The following is a 22,873-nucleotide window of genomic DNA, read 5'->3' as shown; positions in this document are numbered from 1 at the left end:
CACACTTGTTTTTCTCCATTGCGCCTAAAGCAGAGCTAAGCAATCAGCACTTTTAAAGACATTCTATTTCAAGTTACTATCAACTGTAGCTGTATCAGCCAAATTAGTGTTACACGTGGGTTAACACAGTTTAACCCTGTTTAACACTAGTAAAACCCTGTGTAATGCTGGTTTAACCCTGTTGAACACTAGTTTAACCCAGTTTAACACTATTTTAACTGCGTAACACTAATTTAACCCCGTAAAACATTAGTTTAACCGCCGTATAACACTAGTTTAACCATGTGTAACTGTAGTTTAACCATGTGTAACTGTAGTTTAACCCTGTGTAACACTAGTTTAACCCTGTTGAACACTAGTTTAACTGTAACACTATTTTAACAGTAATTTAGTTGAAAAGTAGTTTAACCCAGTTGAACACTAGTTTAACCCCGTTTAACACTAGTTTAACCCAGTTGAACGGTAGTTTAACCCAGTTGAACGGTAGTTTAACCCTGCATAACACTAGTTTAACCCAGTTTAACACTATTTTAACTGTGTAACAGTAGTTTAACCCCATTTAACACTAGTTTAACACCGTAAAAGACTAGTTTAATCATCGTATAACACTAGTTTAACTGTGTAACACTAGTTTAACCATGTGTAACACTAGTTTAACCCTGTTGAACACTAGTTTAACCCTGTTGAACACTAGTTTAACCCAGTTTAACACTATTTTAACTGCGTAACACTAATTTAACCCCGTAAAACATTAGTTTAACCGCCGTATAACACTAGTTTAACCCTGTTGAACACTAGTTTAACTGTAACACTATTTCTACAGTAATTTAACCCTGTGTAACACTATCGTAACCCAGTTGAACACTAGCATAACCCCATTTAACACTAGTTTAACCCAGTTGATAAGTAGTTTAACCCAGTTGAACACTAGTTTATGCCCTTTTAACACTAGTTTAACCCCGTTTAACTGTGTAACCCAGTTGAAGAGTAGTTTAACCCAGTTGAACACTAGTTTAACCCTGTTTAACGCTAGTTTAACCCCGTTTAACTGTTAAACATTAAGTTAACTCTGTTTAACACTAGTTTAACTGTGGATACAGTAGTTTAACCTTGTGTAACACTATATTAACCCAGTTGAATGGTAGTTTAACTCAGTTGAACAGTAGTTTTTACAGGGTTAAACTAGTGTTCAGAACAGTGACTGAGCAGTTACACTACAAAACCTTCTAAAATAATTAAACATTATGGATCTCAAAACTGCAGTTTCTTGCTTGTTATAACTGAATGATGATTATATGGTGCACATGTGTGTCAATCAGCTTTACACAGGAGTGTTAGTGTGACATAATCAAGGGCGGCTGGCGCATGTGTGTGTGTGAGAGAGAGAGAGAGAGAGAGAGAGAGAGAGAGAGAGAGAGAGAGAGAGAGAGAGAGAGAATCAGAGACCTCAAACTCAGGAAACATAAGGATCCTGTTTTTGAGCAGATACCCATTGTTGCACTGATTACACTGAGACATACATTGAAACGCACACACACACACACACACACATACACACACACTCACACAGTAATAGCCAGCCAATTATCAGACGTCTATTGTGTCCTTTAAAGACATTTTTAAATCTCTCCCTTAGCCACAAGCTATCTTCCATCTGTCTGTAATCATTGTAGCCACTGTACGGAAAGCATGTCTTCTTCAGTGGATACACCTTTCCTGTACACACACACACACACACACACACACACACACCGTTCTGTCTAGTCTCCCTGTCTCCATGCTGTCCATCCATTATTGTCCTACACTTTGTTATTATAATGTCCCCAAAATGGATCAGGACAGAGATGTCTCCTGTGTGCTATTTTTAGGATAGTTTTAAAGTCTAAATTTGCTTCATTATTTTTGGAATGACAAGACCTTTGGGTTCAAATTCTTAATTTTGGGTGAGGATCAGTACTGGTGCAAATAAACCCATTATTTAATAGTAATTAATGTAAACTAGTTGATGGCATGTGCATTGCATACAAAAACTGAATCATTTCAGGAACCTGCCATTGGTTCCCATCTGTGAGGTCAGAGGGCAACAAACCAATTTGAAGGCAGGAGAGTCGTCTGTGCAAAAAAAGGAAGCAATTTGCTGACAGAAATGAATTCAACCATCTGGAGGCTCTCGACGAAGGTCCGGCGTACTTAACTGCTGGTCACCAGGTCGGCTGACGAAACTGCGCGCAACCAGTCACACCGGCGACAGGAAGCCTGTTGCCGTACCATAAAGCCGTGGAGAGATTCAGAGGTGTTACACTTCCTTCAGAGAGGCTCTGTGCTCCGCGACGCATGAAGATCCTCCGTGAGCAGCGCAGGATTAGGGTCACTCAGACTGCGTCTCCACACCGTTTATACCAGTGTGTTTGACTGTGTTCCAGAAGTGATGGTAGTTTATTTAGCCAAATTTAACCGCTTAAAAGAATAAAAATATATGACAGCTTTGACAGTTTGCATCTTGTGCTTTAGTCCCAGTGTGTTGAGGAATTTGAAGATTTGTTGGAACAGAACATGTTAAAGGAAACAGATTAATACGACTCTCATTACTACTCGTGCGTGTGATTATTGGGAACTTTGTTCACGACTGGCTGCGTCCCATGTGGTACTATAGTACTACTGGTCTTCTAAGGAATGTCTGTGGTTTGTCCAGTATGTCCCGAATGCCCTAACACTCACGTAGCACTCTCAGGTCTGGACATGTGTGAAACAAATAAGGCAAAAGCGCTTGTTTCTTTAAATGTTTCTTCACATGCCAAAGCGACTGGGTTAAAAAGTGTGTCTAGTCTGGTCTGGACCCCTCCCACCACACAGCATCTCGGCTCTCACCAATACAGCGTCTGGCCTGGCTGTCCTCATCTTTCCTCTAACGCTGCCTGAACAGGGTGAAGTCACCGGTGAGACACCTCCCCATCGACAGTTCTCACTGCACTCCTGCTAAGAGCGACACACACGCACACACGCGTGTGCGCACGCATCTAGCATCACAGAGTGATTGTGTGGTCATTTCACACAACAGCTGTGATTAAACTCCTCCCTGTATCTAATGCACAGCATTGGATGTGACCCCGTGGTTGACCCGTTATCCACACGCACATGCAAACCAAGTCTGAGGAAACGCTCCTATTATTCTGTAAAATGGTAAACATGAGACTGTGTATTAATGAAACTTTATTATGTACACGTTTGTGTTCAAAACCGAAAAACTTCCCTGTAATTCCCACTGATGTGCGGCATACAATGTACCGTTGATGGGATTAAATACCAACACTATTAAAGATCATGTGTTTACAAACAAGACAACCAGTAGCACTGGTGTATACATGATTAATGTTCATACACAATAATAATAACAATAATAATAAAAACCAGTAGGGGGTGTAGTACCACACTGAATACATTAAAGCCCAGCTGGAGAACTAGGAGCGACTGGCCTTACAGAGCACAGCTGCCTACGCTGAAACCATAACAGACAACCACTCTTCATTTTGTCTTTTTGGTGTGATCAAGAAAACACAGGCCTTCAAACGCCTAACCAGTCTCTGATTGGTCGTCGTCCGCTCTCGCACTCTCTAACCAGTCCCTGATTGGTCGTCGTCCGCTCTCGCACTCTCTAACCAGTCCCTGATTGGTCGTCGTCCGCTCTCGCACTCTCTAACCAGTCCCTGATTGGTCGTCGTCCACTCTCGCACTCTCTAACCAGTCCCTGATTGGTCGTCGTCCGCGCTCACACTCTCTAACCAGTCCCTGATTGGTCGTCGTCCGGTCTCACATGCTCGGGGACGAGTAGTAGTTGCTACTCTCTGCAGCGTCTGTGCTCATCACAGGTCGGTCAGTCGCTGCTCTTCCCTGGAGAAGTTTTTGTTTACACAGGAAGGAGAGCTGCTACTGGCACGCCCTCGTTTATCTGGTGGGGCGCTGACTCTCACTGCGGGGCCATTCTTGGGGAATCAGTCGACTCTCAGTCGGCCCTCCCGTGCAGCTTGGCAGGGCCAGCGGAGGCTGAGCTGAGCCTGTGAGCTTGCTCACAGTAACCCGCATGTCTGACTCAGCTACAGCGAGGACGCTTCGAAAACAACACCGACATTGTTTTCTGACACCTGGCTGATCCCCAGCACAAGCTTATCAACTCAAAAACTGGGGCAGAACCAAGAGCTGAGGGGGATAGCAGGCCCCCAATGTTTGGCGATGCAGGATGGGACACGCGCTTGCAGGATCAAGGTGCGGATTTACCAGTGCCTCCCCGCGCTGCCCGGCCTCGCCCCGCCCTGCCCCGGGCTTAGAGCGAGTCTCATTACAAGCTGCTTCAGGCCAAGGGGTGGGGCAGAGCAGGACCCCAACGAGAGGACGCCAGACCGGAGAGTGCATGACCATCCGCCGCTCCGTACATGCGTGTGGAGAGAACTCCATGCAGGCTCGGAAATGTCCATTGCCTTAACCTGTGTGGAAAACAGGCGAATCTTGGGAAGGATGGGAGCATCGGGAAGTCGCGATTAGCTGGACAGATATCTGAGCCAAGTGCCTGTTGGATCCGTCTCCGACGTTAGCCTGCAGGAACGCTCTCTGTTTATCTCTCTCCCTTCCTTATCTTTCCGTCACTGATCTAATGAGAGAAAGTTTATATTATATATGAGCGTAGCACTGGCATGGTGCCGTCTGCCTGCAGTGGCACGGGAAAAGTAGCACTGACCCAACGGAAAGGGAAACTCAAGTGTTACGCTTTGACTCAGGCTTTCGCCGGAAAACTGCAAATTCAAACTTCATATCCGGACATCCGGTAGAGCATGCGGCTACTGGCTTCACAAGAACCCAGTAGCGGGAGTGGAGTAAGAGAAATTGGTACCAAACAGAAACAGACACAGAACAGAAACTGACACCAAAGAGAAACTAGCACCAAAAAGAAACTGGCACCAAACATTGGCACCAATCACAGGGGGAAAATGTTAAATATAGCCCCGAAACTGATATTCTAAGTGAGGACTTGTTTTCAGGGAAAAGGTAAAAAAAAAAAAAGTCCCACCATTAGTGTTAGATAGTGAGACTTCACACACCCTAGACGACTGGAAGTTAATGGTAAGGCCTGGTTCATATCTACTGCAGACGCGGAAATGCCACGGAGCACGCACCATGTCTCTGGGCCGTCCTCCCTGCTCCACGATCACACCGTCTCACGGGTGCGTCACCAAACTGACGGCTGAGTTGTTTCAATTTCCGAGTGGCTCGCGCTCTCTCGTGCCTCGCGCTCTCTCGTGCCTCTTTGAGCGCTTCGTCTGCAATTACGATCTTTGGCACGTCCGCGTCGGCAGTAGCTATGAACCCTAGGTGGGAGAGCAGGGGTGTGGGAGTGAGACTGGACCAGGAGCACGGAGAAGTCTCAGGTCTGGATGAGTCTGTAAGGCAAACTGTCTCGACTGACGGCTCCGAAGTGCCAGAAGAGAAAGAAGCGAATGAGACTCGTTACGATTCCTGGCGTGTTGGGCACCTGGAGGAGAGAAACAAAGAAGACAAGATAAAAAGTTACTCATGTTTCTTAGAACACATGGCAAGACCGAGGCAAAACGTTTGTCTGCATTTGTCTCGCCTTAAATCTGGTTTAACGGTCTAATGTGAAACCCGTACAGGTAAGGAACCTGTTGCCACGGTTACTGGACTAAAGTCAGCCAACTGTGAGGAAGAGCAGATAGGAAACAGGAGGAGAGAGGCACTGCGCTGAATTAAATAAACACCGTATGGAATAAGCACAGCTTCAAAAACAAACCAGTCAAACCCCCAAACACCCTCCCCACCAGTCTGAGAACAGCACAGCACACTTAAACCCCGATTCACACGCTAAATTTTAATATTACATTATAAACGGTATAAAGGGTCTGAAAGCAACTTAATTTCACACCATTCCAGGAGCTGTGACACACGTCTGAGATAAATGACCAAGGTTGGATGAGGACTGACACTTCCTCAGGCACTCGGTCTCTCTCTATAAAACACACTTCACTTTAGCCTTTCCTTCATAAGAACGTCACGAGACGTCCCCAGCGGTGGCAGAACCGGGCAGTCCAGGGCCTCCAGACAAACTTTAATTCTATGTACCTCTGCGTCCGAGTTCAGGAAGACCTGATGCAATCACACTCAAATCCTCAGAGTTGAAAAATAACGTTACAAAAAATAAATCGCGTAGATAAGAATGCGTCTTTGTATCGGTGAAGGTACAACCGGTGTAGTTGCCATATTTGGTAGGCTGTAAGACAGGAACTATTGCCCATATTTGGTAGGCTGTAGAGAGGAATTTTCACACTCAGCACAAGCTCACATCTCTCACCACAGTGCTAACAGAGTTTTCTGTTTTGCTGACTTAGGCAATGCTTCAGGTGAAGCTAAAGAGCTTGTAAGGGTGCTGAACAGCATTTAAAAGAAACGTGATGAGGGGAAATTCTGTTCAGTCTAGAAAGAGAATTGCCCATGTAAAACAAACACCAAACATCTGATTCAACGACAGATCCTTTAGCATCTCAAACAGTGACTCTCATAGCCCATCCGTGTGCATCCGTGTGAGCTCCGATCACCGTGTAGTTTTGCTTCAAACGGTTTCTCGTCTGAAGCACACGTAGCAGCGTAGGCACAAACACGTTTCAGTGAGGCAAAGGCCACCAAGCAGGTTTGGGTTTTTTTTCCAAACCCGCTGCGTCCTGCTATGTTATGACATCAGAGGGTATGCAGATGACGTCACAGCTGGTGGGAGTCACTGTGGTTACACGCACTGAGTGTGTCCCAATTACTAATGACTAAAACTAACTAGTTTTAGAGAATTTAGTATAGTTAAAAGTGTCAAAGTATACTCCAAAATCCAAGACGCATACTTAGAGCAGGTCATTCTTTGAGTTTGGTTTGGGTGGACACTATTGTCCCATAATGCAATACAAAACAGAAAGGAAGAAGCTACTCAGATCTGGAAATGTTTGACAAAATGGTGAAGGATTTAAGTTTGGAGGCACAGTTAAACACCATCGTCTAACACAGCTCCAAACACAGCTTATTAAAGATATTCTACACACATCTGTTTGTACATTTTGAATTTGACACAGGCTATTTCAAAATTCCAACCTTACATCCACGGTATTATCTCAGTTTTCACTAGATATGACACTTAATTATTTGTTTAAAAACTCATGTTCTTCCCATTTGACTAGCTAGGTCTGTGCCTACTGCCCGATATTTCTGCTTTTCCAGCCGAGTGTCCGTGGAATTGCGCAGCGATGATGTGAGAAGCAGAGGGGGTTTTCGTGACTCCTACAACACTGGGCTTGATTGCACATGCACGCCCTGCAGAGACAGCCATGTCTGCTCCATAGCACATAAACTACATATAAACATTTATGAATGCAATCTCTATAAGCAGTACACATGTGTAAATACAACTTCTAGCTCAGTTATACATGTGTTATAAATATTGTAAAGTTAAATAAAAGCCATTTATGAATGCTTTTATCACGGAGGCGTTATGAATATGACGTATAACTTAGTGAGGGGTGTGTTGTGAGTGTTTCTCCTCACCATTATGTAGAAGTCCTGTAGCTGAAGGCCATACAGGGTCCAGGAGGTAGAGGTGAAGAACGTAGCAACAGTGAGTGGGAAGGATAGGCGCTCCACGGAGCGGGTCCGAACGATCTCCACCTGGAAGAGGCGGGGAGGGGAACGCTTCAGTCCACAGCTGCTCAGGGCATGGGGTCAAACAAGGGCTCCGTGTGTTTGGAGCACAACATTACGCTGGGAGATGAGTTCAGTGGGGTTGCGCGTATACACACACCCAAACACACACACACGCACACACACACATGCACACACCCTCCCCGAACACATAAGAAAGACACACACAAGGAGACAGGGAAAAACAGGAAGAAACAAAAAGACGCAAGAGAAAGACAGGAAATGGATTACAGAGGTCAGTGGTGACAGAGGTAGGATGGACAATCCAAACAACGGATACAAAGGAGAAGGAGAGAAAGAGAGAGCCAGAGCAGGAGAGAAAGACCAGGAAAAGAAGAGAGAGAGAGAACAGGAGGAGAAGGAGCGAGAGAACAACAGACAGACTGAGTGTAAACTAAAAAGGCATAGATGATGCACACCAGCGTCCAAACAGAGAACAGCGACTAACCCAGGACTAAAACATCCATAACTATTCACGGGTATGTGCTATTTTCACTGTTTCTAGGACTTAACTCTTCTGGATCGAGACTGATGTCAGTCCTGGATCTATCGGGGACACACAGCAGAGAGCTGACTCTTTCCTTTGTGCGTACGCACTGCGTTTGTTGCCGTGGTCGGCAGGGTTTCGGTGTGTATGCTTGCATTTACCAGGTCAGTGAGCGGCGACAGGTACATGCTGACGGTGAACACACTGCAGGCCAGACCAAGCTGAGAGAGCTGTGTGTCTCCCTGCGGGACCACCATGCTGAAATACACCCAGGCCACACACAGCACGCACGCCAACACCAGCGTTTGCAGGAGCACACGCCTCTGAGGACGACAGATATGTGACACACACACACAGTGAGATCTTCTCTCGTTTCGTGATGTTGAAGGTTGGGTACTACCGTGCCCTGTTATACGTCATGTATGTGCATAGTTACTGCAGTGATACCATCGTGCGTAGCACCGACTGCCTAGTCCCCAGTACCTAGTATATGAACACCACAAGCGAGATCAACTCTTTGCTGTGTGGATTCTGTTTTACCCACCTTCTCTTTGGCATAACGGAAGTAGGTGAAGATATACAGGCTCTGTAAGGAGGCTCCGATGAAATTAACAATCATCAATGTGCTGTCCTTTTTTAACATGCCATAATACAGCCAGCCTAGATTACTGAACACACACAAAGACACAGTGGGACTTTGAGCACTCTTGCATGCACACAAAGAAAACAGTAATAACCTCCCCCTCCTCACCCATGCACACACACACACACACACACACACTCACGCACGCACTCACACTCACACACACCTATGCACGCACACACACACCTACGCATGCACACGCACGCACTCACACTCACACACACCTATGCACGCACACACACACCTACGCATGCACACGCACGCACTCACACACACACACTAGTCTAGTCTCACTGTCTGTGCATGCTGTCTATCTGTTATTATTGGAGACATGTGCTGTATACTCTGTGCAGAATGCGCTTACTTCAAGCACGTCGTAAGAAAGGGCAGGAACTGCACGTTGTCTGCACTCTCAGTCGCTCTCATTTTCATCAAGTCGGTCCTGTAGAAAACACGAATATTCAACCACTTACACTCGTCTCCTTAAATCTATCGTCTCCAAAGGGTCAGAGTGTGTGTTGGGGTCAGACGGGCCTTCCAAAGACAGCCAGATGGCCACCTGAAGCGCAGCACTCATAAAGAAAGCTACGGTCACATGCCCACCTAACGCAGGGGACGCGAGGGAAACGCAGCGTTCCAGTTAACCACGTGCAGCACTGTTAGTATGCCATCACTTTAACAACTAGTCCCACTCATGGTTTTCACTGGTTTCATTCACATATCACAAACTTACAGGCAAAGTTCTTTAAGCAAACAAGAGCTACAGTTGTGGAAAATTGCTTCTCAGTGTTTTAACCAGCGTAGGCTCCACAACTCACACATATCACTCAAAGAGGTGTTCATGATCAGTGTGTTATGATCAGTGTGTCATGATCAGTGTGTCATGATCAGTGTGTCATGATCAGTGTGTTTAAGGGTAAACTGGTCGTGTGTAGCTCGGCAGTGATCAGCATGCAGACGCTTACAGTCCCGTGGAGAACATTCCGACGGTGAAGACGACGCACGCGCATGACAGGAACTGCAGAAAATCCATAGAACGAGGAAGGAAACGGACACTTGTGTGTACGGCGATCTACAATCAAACTTTAAATCCGACCAACATAAATAATCTCCGTAAAACATAAAGCCGCGGACCGCTGACGCAGACTATTTCCTTGTTTGTGCTGCGCGTGCCTCGGGTTCCTTCACACTGATTGGCTGGAGCGACAGCTCAACATGCTGACGTGTACCAGTAGTCAGTATTACACAGTATCATATATAAGTGTACCAGTAGTCAGTATTACATAGTATCATATATAAGTGTACCAGTAGTCAGTATTACATAGTATCATATATAAGTGTACCAGTAGTCAGTATTACATAGTATCATATATAAGTGTACCAGTAGTCAGTATTACATAGTATCATATATAAGTGTACCAGTAGTCAGTATTACATAGTATCATATATAAGTGTACCAGTAGTCAGTATTACATAGTATCATATATAAGTGTACCAGTAGTCAGTATTACATAGTATCATATATAAGTGTACCAGTAGTCAGTATTACATAGTATCATATATAAGTGTACCAGTAGTCAGTATTACATAGTATCATATATAAGTGTACCAGTAGTCAGAATTACATAGTATCATATATAAGTGTACCAGTAGTCAGTATTACATAGTATCATATATAAGTGTACCAGTAGTCAGTATTACATAGTATCATAAATAAGTGTACCAGTAGTCAGTATTATATAGTATCATATATAAGTGTACCAGTAGTCAGTATTATATAGTATCATATATGTGTACCAGTAGTCACTATATATAGTATTATATAAGTGTACCAGTAGTCACTATATATAGTATTATATATTATATAAGTGTACCAGTAGTCAGTATTATATAGTATCATAAGTGTACCAGTAGTCAGTATTATATAGTATCATATATAAGTGTACCAGTAGTCACTATTATATATTATAAGTGTACCAGTAGTCAGTATTATATAGTATCATATATAAGTGTACCAGTAGTCACTATTATATATTATAAGTGTACCAGTAGTCAGTATTACATAGTATCATATATAAGTGTACCAGTAGTCAGTATTACATAGTATCATATATAAGTGTACCAGTAGTCAGTATTACATAGTATCATATATGTGTACCAGTAGTCAGTATTACATAGTATCATATATAAGTGTACCAGTAGTCAGTATTATATAGTATCATATATGTGTACCAGTAGTCACTATATATAGTATTATATAAGTGTACCAGTAGTCACTATATATAGTATTATATATTATATAAGTGTACCAGTAGTCAGTATTATATAGTATCATAAGTGTACCAGTAGTCAGTATTATATAGTATCATATATAAGTGTACCAGTAGTCACTATTATATATTATAAGTGTACCAGTAGTCAGTATTATATAGTATCATATATAAGTGTACCAGTAGTCACTATTATATTACATAGTATCATATATTAGTGTACCAGTAGTCAGTATTATATAGTATCATATAGCATCATATATAACTGTACCAATACTCAGTATTACATAGCATCATATTAGTGTAACAGTAGTCAGTATACACTTATATTAGTATCATATGTGTACTAGTAGTGAGTATTATAAAGTATTATGCAAGTGTACCAGTAGTCAGTATTAAATAGTATTATATAAGTTTCACTGGACAAAGTGAGTTGATTTTGGAAATTAAATCGCATCAGTTTTATGTAATGTTTTGAATGTTTTGTTATTTCTGAGTGAACGAGGCCTTTGCTATAAATGACGATTGAATGAACCGTGTGCCCAGTTCTCCTCCCACCCTGTGAATAAACTGAACATGGTTTTCAGGCATGCAGATTAGCTTGCTTCCGGCCTACAGAGTACTCACTTTATTAAAGTCACAAACCTAACACGGCAGGCGGCTATGAACCTAACTTATACCAACATTTTCAACATGGCATTATGTATAAAAATAAACTCAGAAGGGAGTCTAGTTTCCCCATCAAGGATTCAAACATTTAAAGACTTTATAATACTGACCCTTTCACTGCCAAGAACCTTTGGCAGTAAAATGACGCAGACATGTAGCACTACGCCACGTGTCACTTCTGCGTCTTTGAGCCTGACGCCAGATGCATTAGCTCTGCTGTCTTACAGCCACACTCAGCTCAGTGGGGCATTGTGGATGATCTGGCACATCTTTTAGGTGAACACAGCCAGGGTTGATCCTTATTGACCTTTCCCAGGAGTGCCTCCAGGCGTGGGGCGCAAGTGCATGCAAAAGTGACATCCTCACAGCCTGGTGAGAGTTTCCACATCTCCTTGGTTCACCCCTCTCCCCCATCATACCTCCCATAGTGATCAGGCGTTTGAGCGAAGGCTGTGAAGTCCCACCCAGGAACACGGGATCAATGATAGTATGATCGAGGAGAGGAAAAAGACACAAACACTGTAGAAAGGTGACAGTTGAATGTTGTTACTGCAATGTTACAACAATACTAATAAAAACAACCAGTGTATGTACATATAACATTTTTTACTTTTTCACAACTTAATAGTTAACGAATTCTGTATATAGCTCTCTGTATTTACACATTTTACAGGACTATTTACAAGACCTGAATAAGTAAACAAAACACAGATTTTTAGTAGATGCTGTCCTGTGAACCTGGAGAATGTTCCGGATCCCCATCATCCTGTGTACAGTTGTACCCAGTGCTCGCCCGCCCAGAGAGGATCAGCTCCACCCACCCACCCACACCTCAGCACAACTGTGCCTTTTCCCAGCCTGACCGTAGTTCTGTGCTTTGATGTACACTTATTTCAATTTAGCCATGTAAAATAGATTAACAGTTAGTGTCTGTACAGCTCTAGTGTGGTGTGGAAATCACAGAAAATTGTTTGCAGGATTTGAGACCAAAAACAAAAAAACTTGGCTTATGGTTCCACTAACAAATCACCACTAATTACCAATATTCCACAGACAAGATGATATGTACATGACGTGTTCTCCAGCAATAACAGGACAGATTTGAGATAATAACCATCTTCTTTGGCTCACAGCATTTCATGGCATTTTAAATAAAGCACAACGTTATTTTAATTCTAATTAGAAGAGCATCAGTTCCCTTCAGGTCCTTTAACTTGTGTGCATCCTGAACACTGGGTTTTCTCATGGAAAAAAGGAAATTAAAAAAAAATAAAAAAACCCACATATGCTACAAGACAGCAAAAAAAAAACCCGCAGAACAAAAAACGGGTGGTAATACTACTTCTTCTAAACAAGAAACATTAGCAAGGTAGAGGAAAAAAATATCCCATAAACACTTTCCTTCTCCAAAGATCACAAGGTCACTCACACATGACATGCACTTCACTCAAACATGCACACCAGCACCAAAAGCCTCAGTCGTGTCACAAACATCTTTGTATAAAAAACAGTCTATTTTCAGGGCCAGCGACCAGCGCCGGGGTCGAGAGTCCGTTTCTCTGTGGGACCAAATGGCTCAGCATCCAAGAGCTTATTACATCAGCTCCACCTTAGTGTTGGAGCAGGAGGAAGATGGCAGCAAGCGTCACCACGAAGGCAGAGGCAGGCGTTGCCACGGCGGCAGTAGCCGAGCTGCCCACGCTCCTCTGGACGACGGGGACCATTGCGACGGGGTCGTCTTTTGGGGCAGAGGGAGAGAGAGAGAGAGAGAGAGGGAACTGATGAGAACTCTTCCCAACCACACAGCTGACTTCAGAAGACAGTGAAACCTTGCGGAGGAATTCCGAGTTTTTCCTGAATTGAAGGTGCCCACCTGCTGGAAGCCGGTTGGACGGGTTGTGCACTCCTCCTGTGCTTATCCTGTCACGCCTCCCCTCCTCAGCCTCCTCCTCCTTCTTGTGGTTCTTGGAGCCTAAGACATCAATCAGCATTCTTACGATCTTGTCAAGCACTCAGTAATCAGGCAGAGGAGCTCAAAATGGCCCCCTCCCTGACTGGCGTCAGGTGCTGGCGAACACTACGCGCCTGCCGCTGACGCTAGGAATGCTAATAACGTATCCAGCACTTACTGTGATGTCCCGCCACGTCCACCCGTAATCGCAGACACTCCTGACCGTGGTGGTGGAGAGGCTTGGCTGTGGAAGGAAAGACAAGTTAGACACCTCACCAGAATGTCCGCTGCCAAACTCCTCCGTTCAGCTGCTGCTAAAGGAAACGACTGCTAGCATCTTTAAAAACTGAATTCAGCTTTAAGCAGTTGCTTCGTATGTGTTCACGCAATGCCGTCTCACTGGATAAATGTATAAACAAAGGGACCAGCCAGAATTTCCCATATGGCACCATGCCAAAGAAAAGGACAGATGTTTCACAGTGACTATGTCTCTGTACTTTTGGGGGTGGAGATCTGGAGATCTACTGCCCTGCAGTTTAGTGCCAGCTCATATCTAAACACACCCATCCATGGGCTTCCATAGCATCTGAGGATCAGACGCAGGTGTGGTAGATCAGGGCTGGAGCCATGGCCCTGCAGGACAGCACATCTTCAGCTTCTCTAAGGATCTACTGCCTGGACACCACCACCACAAACATCTAGAGCTTCTCAGCAGCGACTCACAGATGTAGTAGTAGCTCTCTCCCGGGCGGAACTCCTTTCCCAGCGTGAAGGGTGTGAAGCGCTGGAACTTCTCGGAGAACTTCTCGGGCGCGTGGGTGGCGAACGGCCGCGAGCACTCCCAGCGCAGCTGGTCGAAGGAGAGCGCCTTGCATGACTCGTAGTCCTCCCGCTCCACCATGTACAGGACGTAGCGCTCGGCCTCCTGGGCAAGCACCTCACCACGCTTGTAGTGTGGGCAGATGATGTCCAGGTAGTCGTTGATGCGCACCTGCACGATGTAGTCGTCCCACAGGAAGCTGGGGGAGAAGGCGGAGGGTAAGGAAGTGCTGGAAGCTAACACACACACACGCACGGAGGAAACACACAACGCTACACGCATGCATAGAAACGAAAGCGGGGTTACGCTCTGGTTCATGGCACACGAGGACGTGGGCGGGGTTTGGGGGGAGGGACCCATCACCTCACCATTCTAGTTTCATGAAGAGGAGAAAAGCCACGTCACTTTTGGCTTGTTCGCTCAGTGCTGCCTTTTTGTCTTTTGCCTGTTTCTTTTCTAGCCGTTAAGGGCGTTACGCCATGAGTTTCCATTCCATGGTGACGGACGAGAAAAGGACCTGACGCAGCACGTCTGAGTCTGACGCGGAGACTCCGGTCTCGCACTCGGTGTCTGAGCCTCCACCACCTCCTGCTCCATCTCCTAACCGTGACCCGCGTGCTCAGATACGCCCCGCCTCTCTGTCCCCTCTCTGGGGGGTTTATGGTCTCCCCTGGCTCTCCATTCCTCTCCCTTTCGCCTGGATGAGACGGCGCGCCTCTGTTTTTTGGGGATTTTACCAAACATAATGAGCCGACAGCTCCACTCATCTAATGTTTCCATTGATCTGTTTGTTCGTTGTCAACATCTGCTTAGACACGCGTTACTAGCAGGATTTTTAAAAAGGCTGTAATTATTCAATGCAATTATAATGTGCATGCGAGTAAGACATTTTTCCCCCTTCATAAACACCCCTCCCTCCTGCAGAGACCAAACGGCCTAGTTGCACAGTAACGCTTATACCCCACTGGGTAGAGTTGTCTGATTGGCTACAGTTCCAGGGAACGTGTTTCTATGCTGGAAATTCCCGTTTTAGATGGATTTTTTTTTTTTTTTTTCCATACACGAAGTCTTTAGTCACCAACACTGCAAGTGTTACTCACATACCAACTCACGGGGGGTTTCTGCCATCAAAGGGGCCTCCACCCTCTCCTGGTGGGGTTGTTAGGACCCCTGGTTACATTTCAGACAGACGTCCTGGCTCCTGTATTCACTCCCTGCCCCCTCACACACACACACACACACACACACACACACACCTCTGTTCACCCCACTGTGTCTCTGTTGTTACAATTAACCAGCCTGTCAAAACATGCTTGCCATCTTTTCAGAAAGGATATAGACATACGCACGCACCACTGCCCTGATTAGCGCCAGCTAATGTCATGATTAGATTTGCCTTGCTTGTAATCAATGCCAGGTTCAAACAGAATGTTTGCTCAGCTAAGCCTGTGGACGTTTTCTCAGTGTGGGAAACGTCTGCGTGTACAGACCGCCGCTCCCACAAGGTAGCACACCGACGCCCGTCACCAATCAACACTCAGCTCGCCGCGGAAGGTCACCGCCGTCCAAGAGCGAGCAGGTACAGGAGCGCCCCGTTACCCTGGACGACGGAGACACCTCCATTCTCAGTTCAGATGGAGCCTGGTTTCCAAACACAGTAGTTCTGCCCCACTCCTGCCCCTCATCCATCCCCCACACTCTTTGAAGCAGAGTTGATTAGGAGTTGTTTCAGGTCTGCTCCAAACCGGCTTTTCTGAAAGCCCAAATGAGGTGTCGTAAACTCGGTTGCTCTAAAAGCAGCCGTGCCAGACGGGCTCCGAGTCGCTGGGGTGAGGGCCAGCACGCCACACCAGCACAAACGCTCACGCGATCTCCTCTGTCAGGATCACCCTCATTCCCACACTGGGAAAAATGGAAGAGCATGGAAGGGAGGGAGGGATGCTGAAATGAAAAAGTGGAGATCAATCTCACACTCTCTCTCCCGCCATCGGGATTGGAGCACCTACAGCTCCAGACTCCAGCACACTGCACTCATGTGTGTGCGCACCAGTAAAAGTCCCCATGCTGTTAAGGTCAGAAGAATTTTTAACCTCCATTCTGGCCTACAGCTGTGTTACGCTACTGTTTCAGACATGTTTGTGTGTGTGTGCGTGTGTGTGTCCGTCCATGCACTACTGACAGTGTGTGAGATGTGATGATAACGAAGTTCAGGGTAAACTCTCTTTTTGCTCTGGAATGTCTCAAGCTGCCAAGCGGTCAGGCAGGTCAGCAGAGTCAAGGGGTCACATGTTTGTTTCTTTCTCTCCCTCACATAGTCAGCAGTGCACGGATGGACGCACGGACACACACAGTTCAGACATTCATTGCCAAACACATGTACTCCACACCAACTGCAATCTATGGCAGTCAGCAAATACACACACAGGCTCAGTTTTTGGAAAACACAGGGGTGGCGTGACGAGCACTGTGGTTCTATTTTGAAGTCCTTAGACTGTTGAGTAATAAAACCTGTCTGTGCACGTGCGCACGCACACACACCTTTCTCTATAAAACGCCTCCATTTCCAGTGCCAAACCCATTCTCTTCCTGGAGGCCTGCTAGACTGACTGCTACAACGCAGGTAGTCATGTCTCCTTTATGCTCCCACACTGCCTCAGTGCGTCTCCACGTGCTTTGTTCTGCTCCTACTGTTGACATTCCGGGGACATCACGGCAGGAATTATTTCTGCCCCGGCATTCCAAGCGGTTGATCTGCTCTAGCAAAGTGGGATTATCACACCAAGACCACAGATCGCATAACACACAGTTCATGTGTGTGTTTGCACATGTGTTTGTGCTAGCTTGTGTTAGACAGTCCAGTCTTCATGGGCCCTGGGTTAAGTCTCTTTATGGTGCTGCCTCCCTGCCTGCCAAGATTCTGTCCCCTCTATCACCATTTTCTCTGTGTGTGTGTGTGTGTCTCCCCTCCCCTCCTAGATCCCATTATAACCCTCTTCATTTGGACTCATTTTTAGTAGGAGGGGTCCTTTCTCTCCATCTGACCCCTGACCCCTCCCCCCTTCCCGAGTTGCCCCTGTGCCCTTTAAGGCTGCTTCTGTTGCGACTCCAACCCCCACCCACCGTCTCGCTCTTTCGCTTTTAAATGGATGCTAATTGCAAGATGCCGTCAGCCATGCTGAAGGTATTTTCCTAGCACAGTAGCCACTAAGCCACTAAAACTGGTTTGATTTTTGTGCCTCATCTCTGGGTAAAACTCAGCAATCAGCTACACAGCAATTACTGTAAAGGCTTGAATAATTTACTCATAACTCTCCCTAGGGGGCGATAGTGAGCCATGTAAAAACCCCAGAGAGCAGACCTGACAGTTATTTCCCAGGGCGGCCGTGTCTCACGGCTGAGCAGGGCCTTCTCGAGCGTGGCAAAACCTACTACAGGAAGTCTCGGGGCTCTTTAGTGCAGTGAGAATCAAAACAGTAATCAAAGAGCAGCGCCAGAGAAGGAAACGGCTGGGTTCCACGCTGGGGGGAAGCTGAAAAAACCAAGAGAGAAGGAAGCGAGTGTGAACGCAAGATGAAGGACGGCAGGAGTGAGGGGGGGTGTGTGTGGAAAAGCGTCTGAACGGAGCAGTGAAGGAGTACACCAGCCACAGCCAACAAGCCTCAACAGTCCCTCTGGGATTACGGCCTCCCCCCCTGGACCTCGGCAACCCCCCTTCAGTGTTTAAAGGTGCCAGGTTGTAATTTACATACACTGTGGGGGTGGGAGATGGCTGGTGTGAATGGGTCAGGCGTCTGGATTACACACATCTGCCTTTAATCTGAGACTGAGCTCTGGCTAGGAAGAGGAGGTTGTGTGTGTGTGTTTGTAGGGAAGACCGGTGTAGTGATTTGGAAAATAAGGTTTACACGGAATAAGCATGTAAACACACACCTCAACAAAAGCACCAGTCCTACAGGGTACAAAACACATCACTGTTCATTAAACAGCCCCCAGGATACAGCTGGGGGGCAACAGACAAGTACACTAGACGGGAGGGGCTATGTGTGTGTGGGGGGTGTTGGGGGATGACTGGACAGCTGACGGGAAAGTTTAGTAACGTCTGCTAGCAATCCTGCCCGCTTACTAAATATACCCAAAGCACACACTACATGTGCCACTGGGGTGTGTGTGTGTGTGTGTGTGAGATTGTTTTAACAGAGGGCCCAAAATTCAGTTCACCTTAGAGGCTGATGAATATGTAGTCACCCATAAGAACAAAAACAGAGAGACTTTTTGATGAACAACTTTGGGGAGAGCTGTTGCTAACCTTATGTTTTCCACCTTTAACACACATACATGCTACAAGCACAGGCATGCAGTCGTCACGGAAACACACGCTTACACACCAGGCAAGGTCCCCATAACCCTGCAGACAGGGCGAAAACACACCAGATCTGACAGGCCCAGAACCTCTGGCACACACACTCGCCAAACCGGAGAACTTCTCAAAAGGCACACGCAGGGTGTTAAACAATTAAAGTTCACACCTTCAGACATATTCATAAACAGCTCCACACACGCGACAAGAACAATACATGTACATGTGTGTTACATATAGGTATAAGAGGGTGTGTGTGTGTGTGTATGCACGCACATATGTATGCATTTATGGACAAGTCAGACACATCCTCCACATCAGTAGTTTGTCTAACCTTTAGTTCTTCCTGACTCTAAATTAATCAATCTCGCAGTGGATTATTTATGCTCTGATGGCTCCCTGGCGATGGTACAGTCTTAACCAAGGAACTGAGCGAAAGAATAAAGACGGAATAAAGCAGAATTTCTGCTTAGAACATGGGATTAAAAACTAATGACAAGAGCCGTTTGTTTCACAGTGAAAACAGTGTTTACATTTACAGTGAAAACGGGGTATCAAAGGAAGTCCCATGAGCAGATGTCGGTGTACACCCCAGCTGGGATTATACCCGTAAAACTGGAGTGTCTTACACACCAGACACCAGTGTGTGTGGGGGCCTCTGTGTACTACACATATGAATGTGTTGAAAGCTTTGTCTAAACGTGGTGGTGGTCAGACGTTTTCACGTTCACCCGTGTGCTCTTTGTTTGGGTTATTCAGCCCAAGGCTTTGGTGTGACCGAGGGCAATACGGCGCTGGAACCAGACGGGACCATCAGACAGCACTCCACCAGTCTCCAAACCTGTTTCTTCTCTCAGCGTCTCCGGTCACTCTGCTCCCAACACCCTTCCTCTGTAGCTGGGTGTTAGCCATGCCTACCTCTGCTGAAGGAAGTAGGATCTTCTACGATACGATTGCACAATCGCGTTAACCGTGACTCACGAGATAACGCAGGAACATGTGAGTAATAGCCGATCCCAGCGCGCGCTGCTTTCCAGCGTTTGTAATGCTTGTTTGTCAGATCACAGGTGTCACGAGGAAGCAGGTAGAGGCGATAAACGCTCGCCAAATCACAAACACGTGACTGTTACGGAGTGACCTGCAGCATATGTTGCAAAACACTTAATAAGAGTTAATGCGAGTTTAATAAGAGTTCATCACGCCGCCATCCGTAAAAGCGTCTTTCGTCGCTCTCGAGTTTCGCCTTAAAAGCTTCGTGAATCGCGTCTGGCGCCCTCAGCTGTATCGATTCCTGTGTAAAACGCATTAAACGCGCTCGATTAGGCCAAAATAACTTTCAATCTGTTTTCCTGCAGCCCGCGTGGGGCGGGTAGCTGCGCGTGTCCTCCCTGGTAACAGTAACAGACCTTCCGTAAAATTAGTAGCTGTACTACAGACGCGCGTTGGGCCTGCTCATGCCCGTCTATTTATTGCTCCGTGTGTGTATGATTACACTGCAGAAGTTCACAGAGGTATATTTAATCCGACCTGTCTGTCCATCTGTCTAAGCATTCGTGCTATTTGCTGGGGTCTGTCTAAGACGAGCGTGCACAGTGCAATCATTACAGCCCCCTCGGGAGGGCGCGTTCAGGGCTCGGGCCGGAGCTACAAGCCAAGACGTCGCGAGAATCACACACAAAACGTTACAGGGAAGCAACGTTAAAACATGCATCAGGAGTTCAATACCTAAAACCAACTTTAGCATGTTTCTCCTGTAAAAAGCGAACGTGTCCACACTAAGGTTTCTTTCTCCACGTGTAGGCTGCGTGCGTTATAAACACCAGTAAACACAGTAAACTGAGGTTGCAGTGTAAATATTACTTGTGGAAGCAACAGGTTTCCATAATCCTCACAACGCACGCTTGTAAAAATGCTGTTATCTCTCGTGCCTTTGTTTGGGGCGCCCGCGCGATAGCGAGGAAACCCCAAAAGGAAGATTTAGTGTGAAGCTCTGAGAAGGCTCGCAAAGCAGACACACGGAGATAAGACGCTGCAGCCTCGCGTCGGAAAGCACCACACACACACACACACACACACACACATCCTCACCTCGGGTTGGTGCTATTCCAGTACACGCTGTGTCGCTCCGCTGACGCGCGCCAGGCGCTCAGCACAACACACAGCAGCCACAGAAACTCCATTCACGTCCGGATGAGGAGAAGTTAGAAGACTAGACGCCCGTGCACGGCAGCAGACAGCCTGGACGACACGAGCTAGCGCGTGAAATGTATAGTCTGGACGACACGAGTTTATCTACGCAACCACACTCTGATGTCCTGAAGAGTACCGCGAGGGCCGGCGCGCTGCCTGTTTTATTGCACAACCACGCCTCTTTGGAATAATGGCCAATCACAGGCGAAGACCTCAGTTTGCTCTCCTTTTGGCCACGCCCACAGGCAGTGATTTGGAGCTTCCCGAGTGCGCGGATAAACTACTACGTTTCACGGGAATGTTTTCGCAGTTGGATGGAGGCAATACGAATAAATATATAAATGAATAAAGCGTCCTTTATAAAGACAACTTAATGATAATGGCTTTGCTAATGATAATGACATTCATTATGCAGTGTTTTTGCAATAAAAGTCCAGGCTGTACGACACATTAATAATATCATACAGGTTAAACCTATAAAATAACAATGATATTTCAATAAATAACCATTACAAGACGTAATTATTGGACGAATCTCATTCAACAGCGTATAAAATAATACTTATGGAAACTGATACATTGTGCGTCAGCATACAAAACAACCGATAAGGGTGTTATGACATTCCCTGTACAGTCAGCTGGGTTTTTCCCAATCTCTTATCCCACTTCCAGGGAACCAGGGGACCGTGGTGTTCACGATCCCAGCTCGGGCGCACAGCCTCGGGGCCACACCGAGAGCAGGAGCCCCAGTCTGATAGTCCAAGTCCTGGAGGATTAGGGGTGAGGAAGGGGCTTGAGTTCAGAGCGCCAGCCTGCTGTCTTCCTTCGGGCTTAGCAGGCTCACACACGTCCCGGGCGGTTGGATCCTGCAGATTGGCTTGCATTAGTCAGGGCTGAGTGTGTCTGTGTGTGAGTGAGCACGTGTTTACCGCGCATATGTCTCAGCAGCACGTCATCCTTACCTATCGACCTGGAAAGGTGTGTGTGTGTGTGTGTGTGTGAGCCCTTGCTGCGTGTCGTGGAGTGGAGGTTGGTTCCGAGCGCTGTTCGCGTGGGCAAAGGGAAGAATGCTCACCAAATGTTCATTATCAGATCAGTTCCACAGCAGGCTGGTTCCTGAAACAGAGCCTTGGCACCAATGCTGCCAATCTCACAGTCTCTGCCGGAGGCCCTGATATCTCCTCTTCCTCTCTCTCGCGCTCTCTCTCTCTCTCTCTCTCTCTCTCTCTCTCTTTCCTCCTCTATCTCTCCCTCTGTTCTCATCTCCTGTGAAACTTCGCGTTTGTACCTCCGCACTGTCTGTCTCGCGTCCCCGTCTCTTTGTTCTTTACTAAATCCTGATAGCCGCGCGTGGGCGGCAGCTCTGTTGGCCGGTTCATTCTGTCCACTAATGACCGTGTGTGTGTGTGTGTGTGTGTGAATGGATGCTTGTCCAGTGCTCACAGCAGTAGCTGAAGGGATGTGACATGTCCAGGTCTTTTACATAACGTACTGCTGCTTTTCCAAAGAAATGGGGTGTGAATGCATGGCCTGAGTGTGTGTGTGTGTCAGTGGCTGAAAGACCATGCTAATGCATCTGCAGCCTTCCTCTGTTTAACACGTCGCTGATGGACTACGGTGCAGGGTCACTCATGTGCAGGGTCACTCATGTGCAGGGTCACTCATGTGCAGGGTCACTCGTGTGTATGGTCACTCATGTGCAGGATCACACACGTTTACAAGAAGAATGTTCAGCCACTGTGCGAA

General features: G+C 46.4%; 2 protein-coding genes across 2 annotated transcripts; both read right to left on the bottom strand.

Annotated features, from left to right (window-relative positions):
• Nucleotides 1-3,193: 3,193 nt before the first annotated feature.
• slc50a1 (solute carrier family 50 member 1) lies at nucleotides 3,194-10,103 on the bottom strand. The gene is made up of 6 exons (XM_026995597.2): nucleotides 9,836-10,103; nucleotides 9,235-9,312; nucleotides 8,772-8,895; nucleotides 8,389-8,550; nucleotides 7,588-7,707; nucleotides 3,194-5,521 (listed from the first exon to the last, which is right to left on the bottom strand). Exons 1-6 carry the CDS (start codon nucleotides 9,901-9,903, stop codon nucleotides 5,414-5,416), a joined length of 660 nt encoding a protein of 219 aa, XP_026851398.1. The 5' UTR covers nucleotides 9,904-10,103; the 3' UTR covers nucleotides 3,194-5,413.
• Nucleotides 10,104-12,334: 2,231 nt separating this feature from the next.
• On the bottom strand, nucleotides 12,335-21,262 carry efna1b (ephrin-A1b). Its single transcript, XM_026995593.2, has 5 exons — nucleotides 21,026-21,262; nucleotides 14,484-14,779; nucleotides 13,939-14,004; nucleotides 13,683-13,781; nucleotides 12,335-13,547 (listed from the first exon to the last, which is right to left on the bottom strand). Exons 1-5 carry the CDS (start codon nucleotides 21,115-21,117, stop codon nucleotides 13,420-13,422), a joined length of 681 nt encoding a protein of 226 aa, XP_026851394.2. The 5' UTR covers nucleotides 21,118-21,262; the 3' UTR covers nucleotides 12,335-13,419.
• Nucleotides 21,263-22,873: the final 1,611 nt, after the last annotated feature.

This window comes from Electrophorus electricus, chromosome 10 (assembly GCF_013358815.1).
Source record: "Electrophorus electricus isolate fEleEle1 chromosome 10, fEleEle1.pri, whole genome shotgun sequence".
Classification (NCBI taxonomy): domain Eukaryota; kingdom Metazoa; phylum Chordata; class Actinopteri; order Gymnotiformes; family Gymnotidae; genus Electrophorus; species Electrophorus electricus.
The sequence above is the reverse complement of the archived record's forward strand: the minus strand, read 5'-3'. Positions and strand labels throughout refer to the sequence as shown.

What these genes read in the sequence shown, in the direction of transcription:
- slc50a1 (XM_026995597.2), bottom strand. Translation starts at nt 9,903, where the DNA reads ATGGATTTTCTGCAGTTCCTGTCATGCGCGTGCGTCGTCTTCACCGTC. An exon ending in GGAATGTTCTCCACGGGACT is followed by an intron (nt 9,313 to 9,835) that starts GTAAGCGTCTGC and finishes TGTTTTCTACAG; the next exon opens with GACCGACTTGATGAAAATGA. An exon ending in TACAGGACTTCTACATAATG is followed by an intron (nt 5,522 to 7,587) that starts GTGAGGAGAAAC and finishes TCTCTCCTCCAG; the next exon opens with GTGCCCAACACGCCAGGAAT.
- efna1b (XM_026995593.2), bottom strand. Translation starts at nt 21,117, where the DNA reads ATGGAGTTTCTGTGGCTGCTGTGTGTTGTGCTGAGCGCCTGGCGCGCG. An exon ending in TGGAATAGCACCAACCCGAG is followed by an intron (nt 14,780 to 21,025) that starts GTGAGGATGTGT and finishes CTTCTCCCCCAG; the next exon opens with CTTCCTGTGGGACGACTACA. An exon ending in GGACGTGGCGGGACATCACA is followed by an intron (nt 13,782 to 13,938) that starts GTAAGTGCTGGA and finishes TTGATGTCTTAG; the next exon opens with GCTCCAAGAACCACAAGAAG.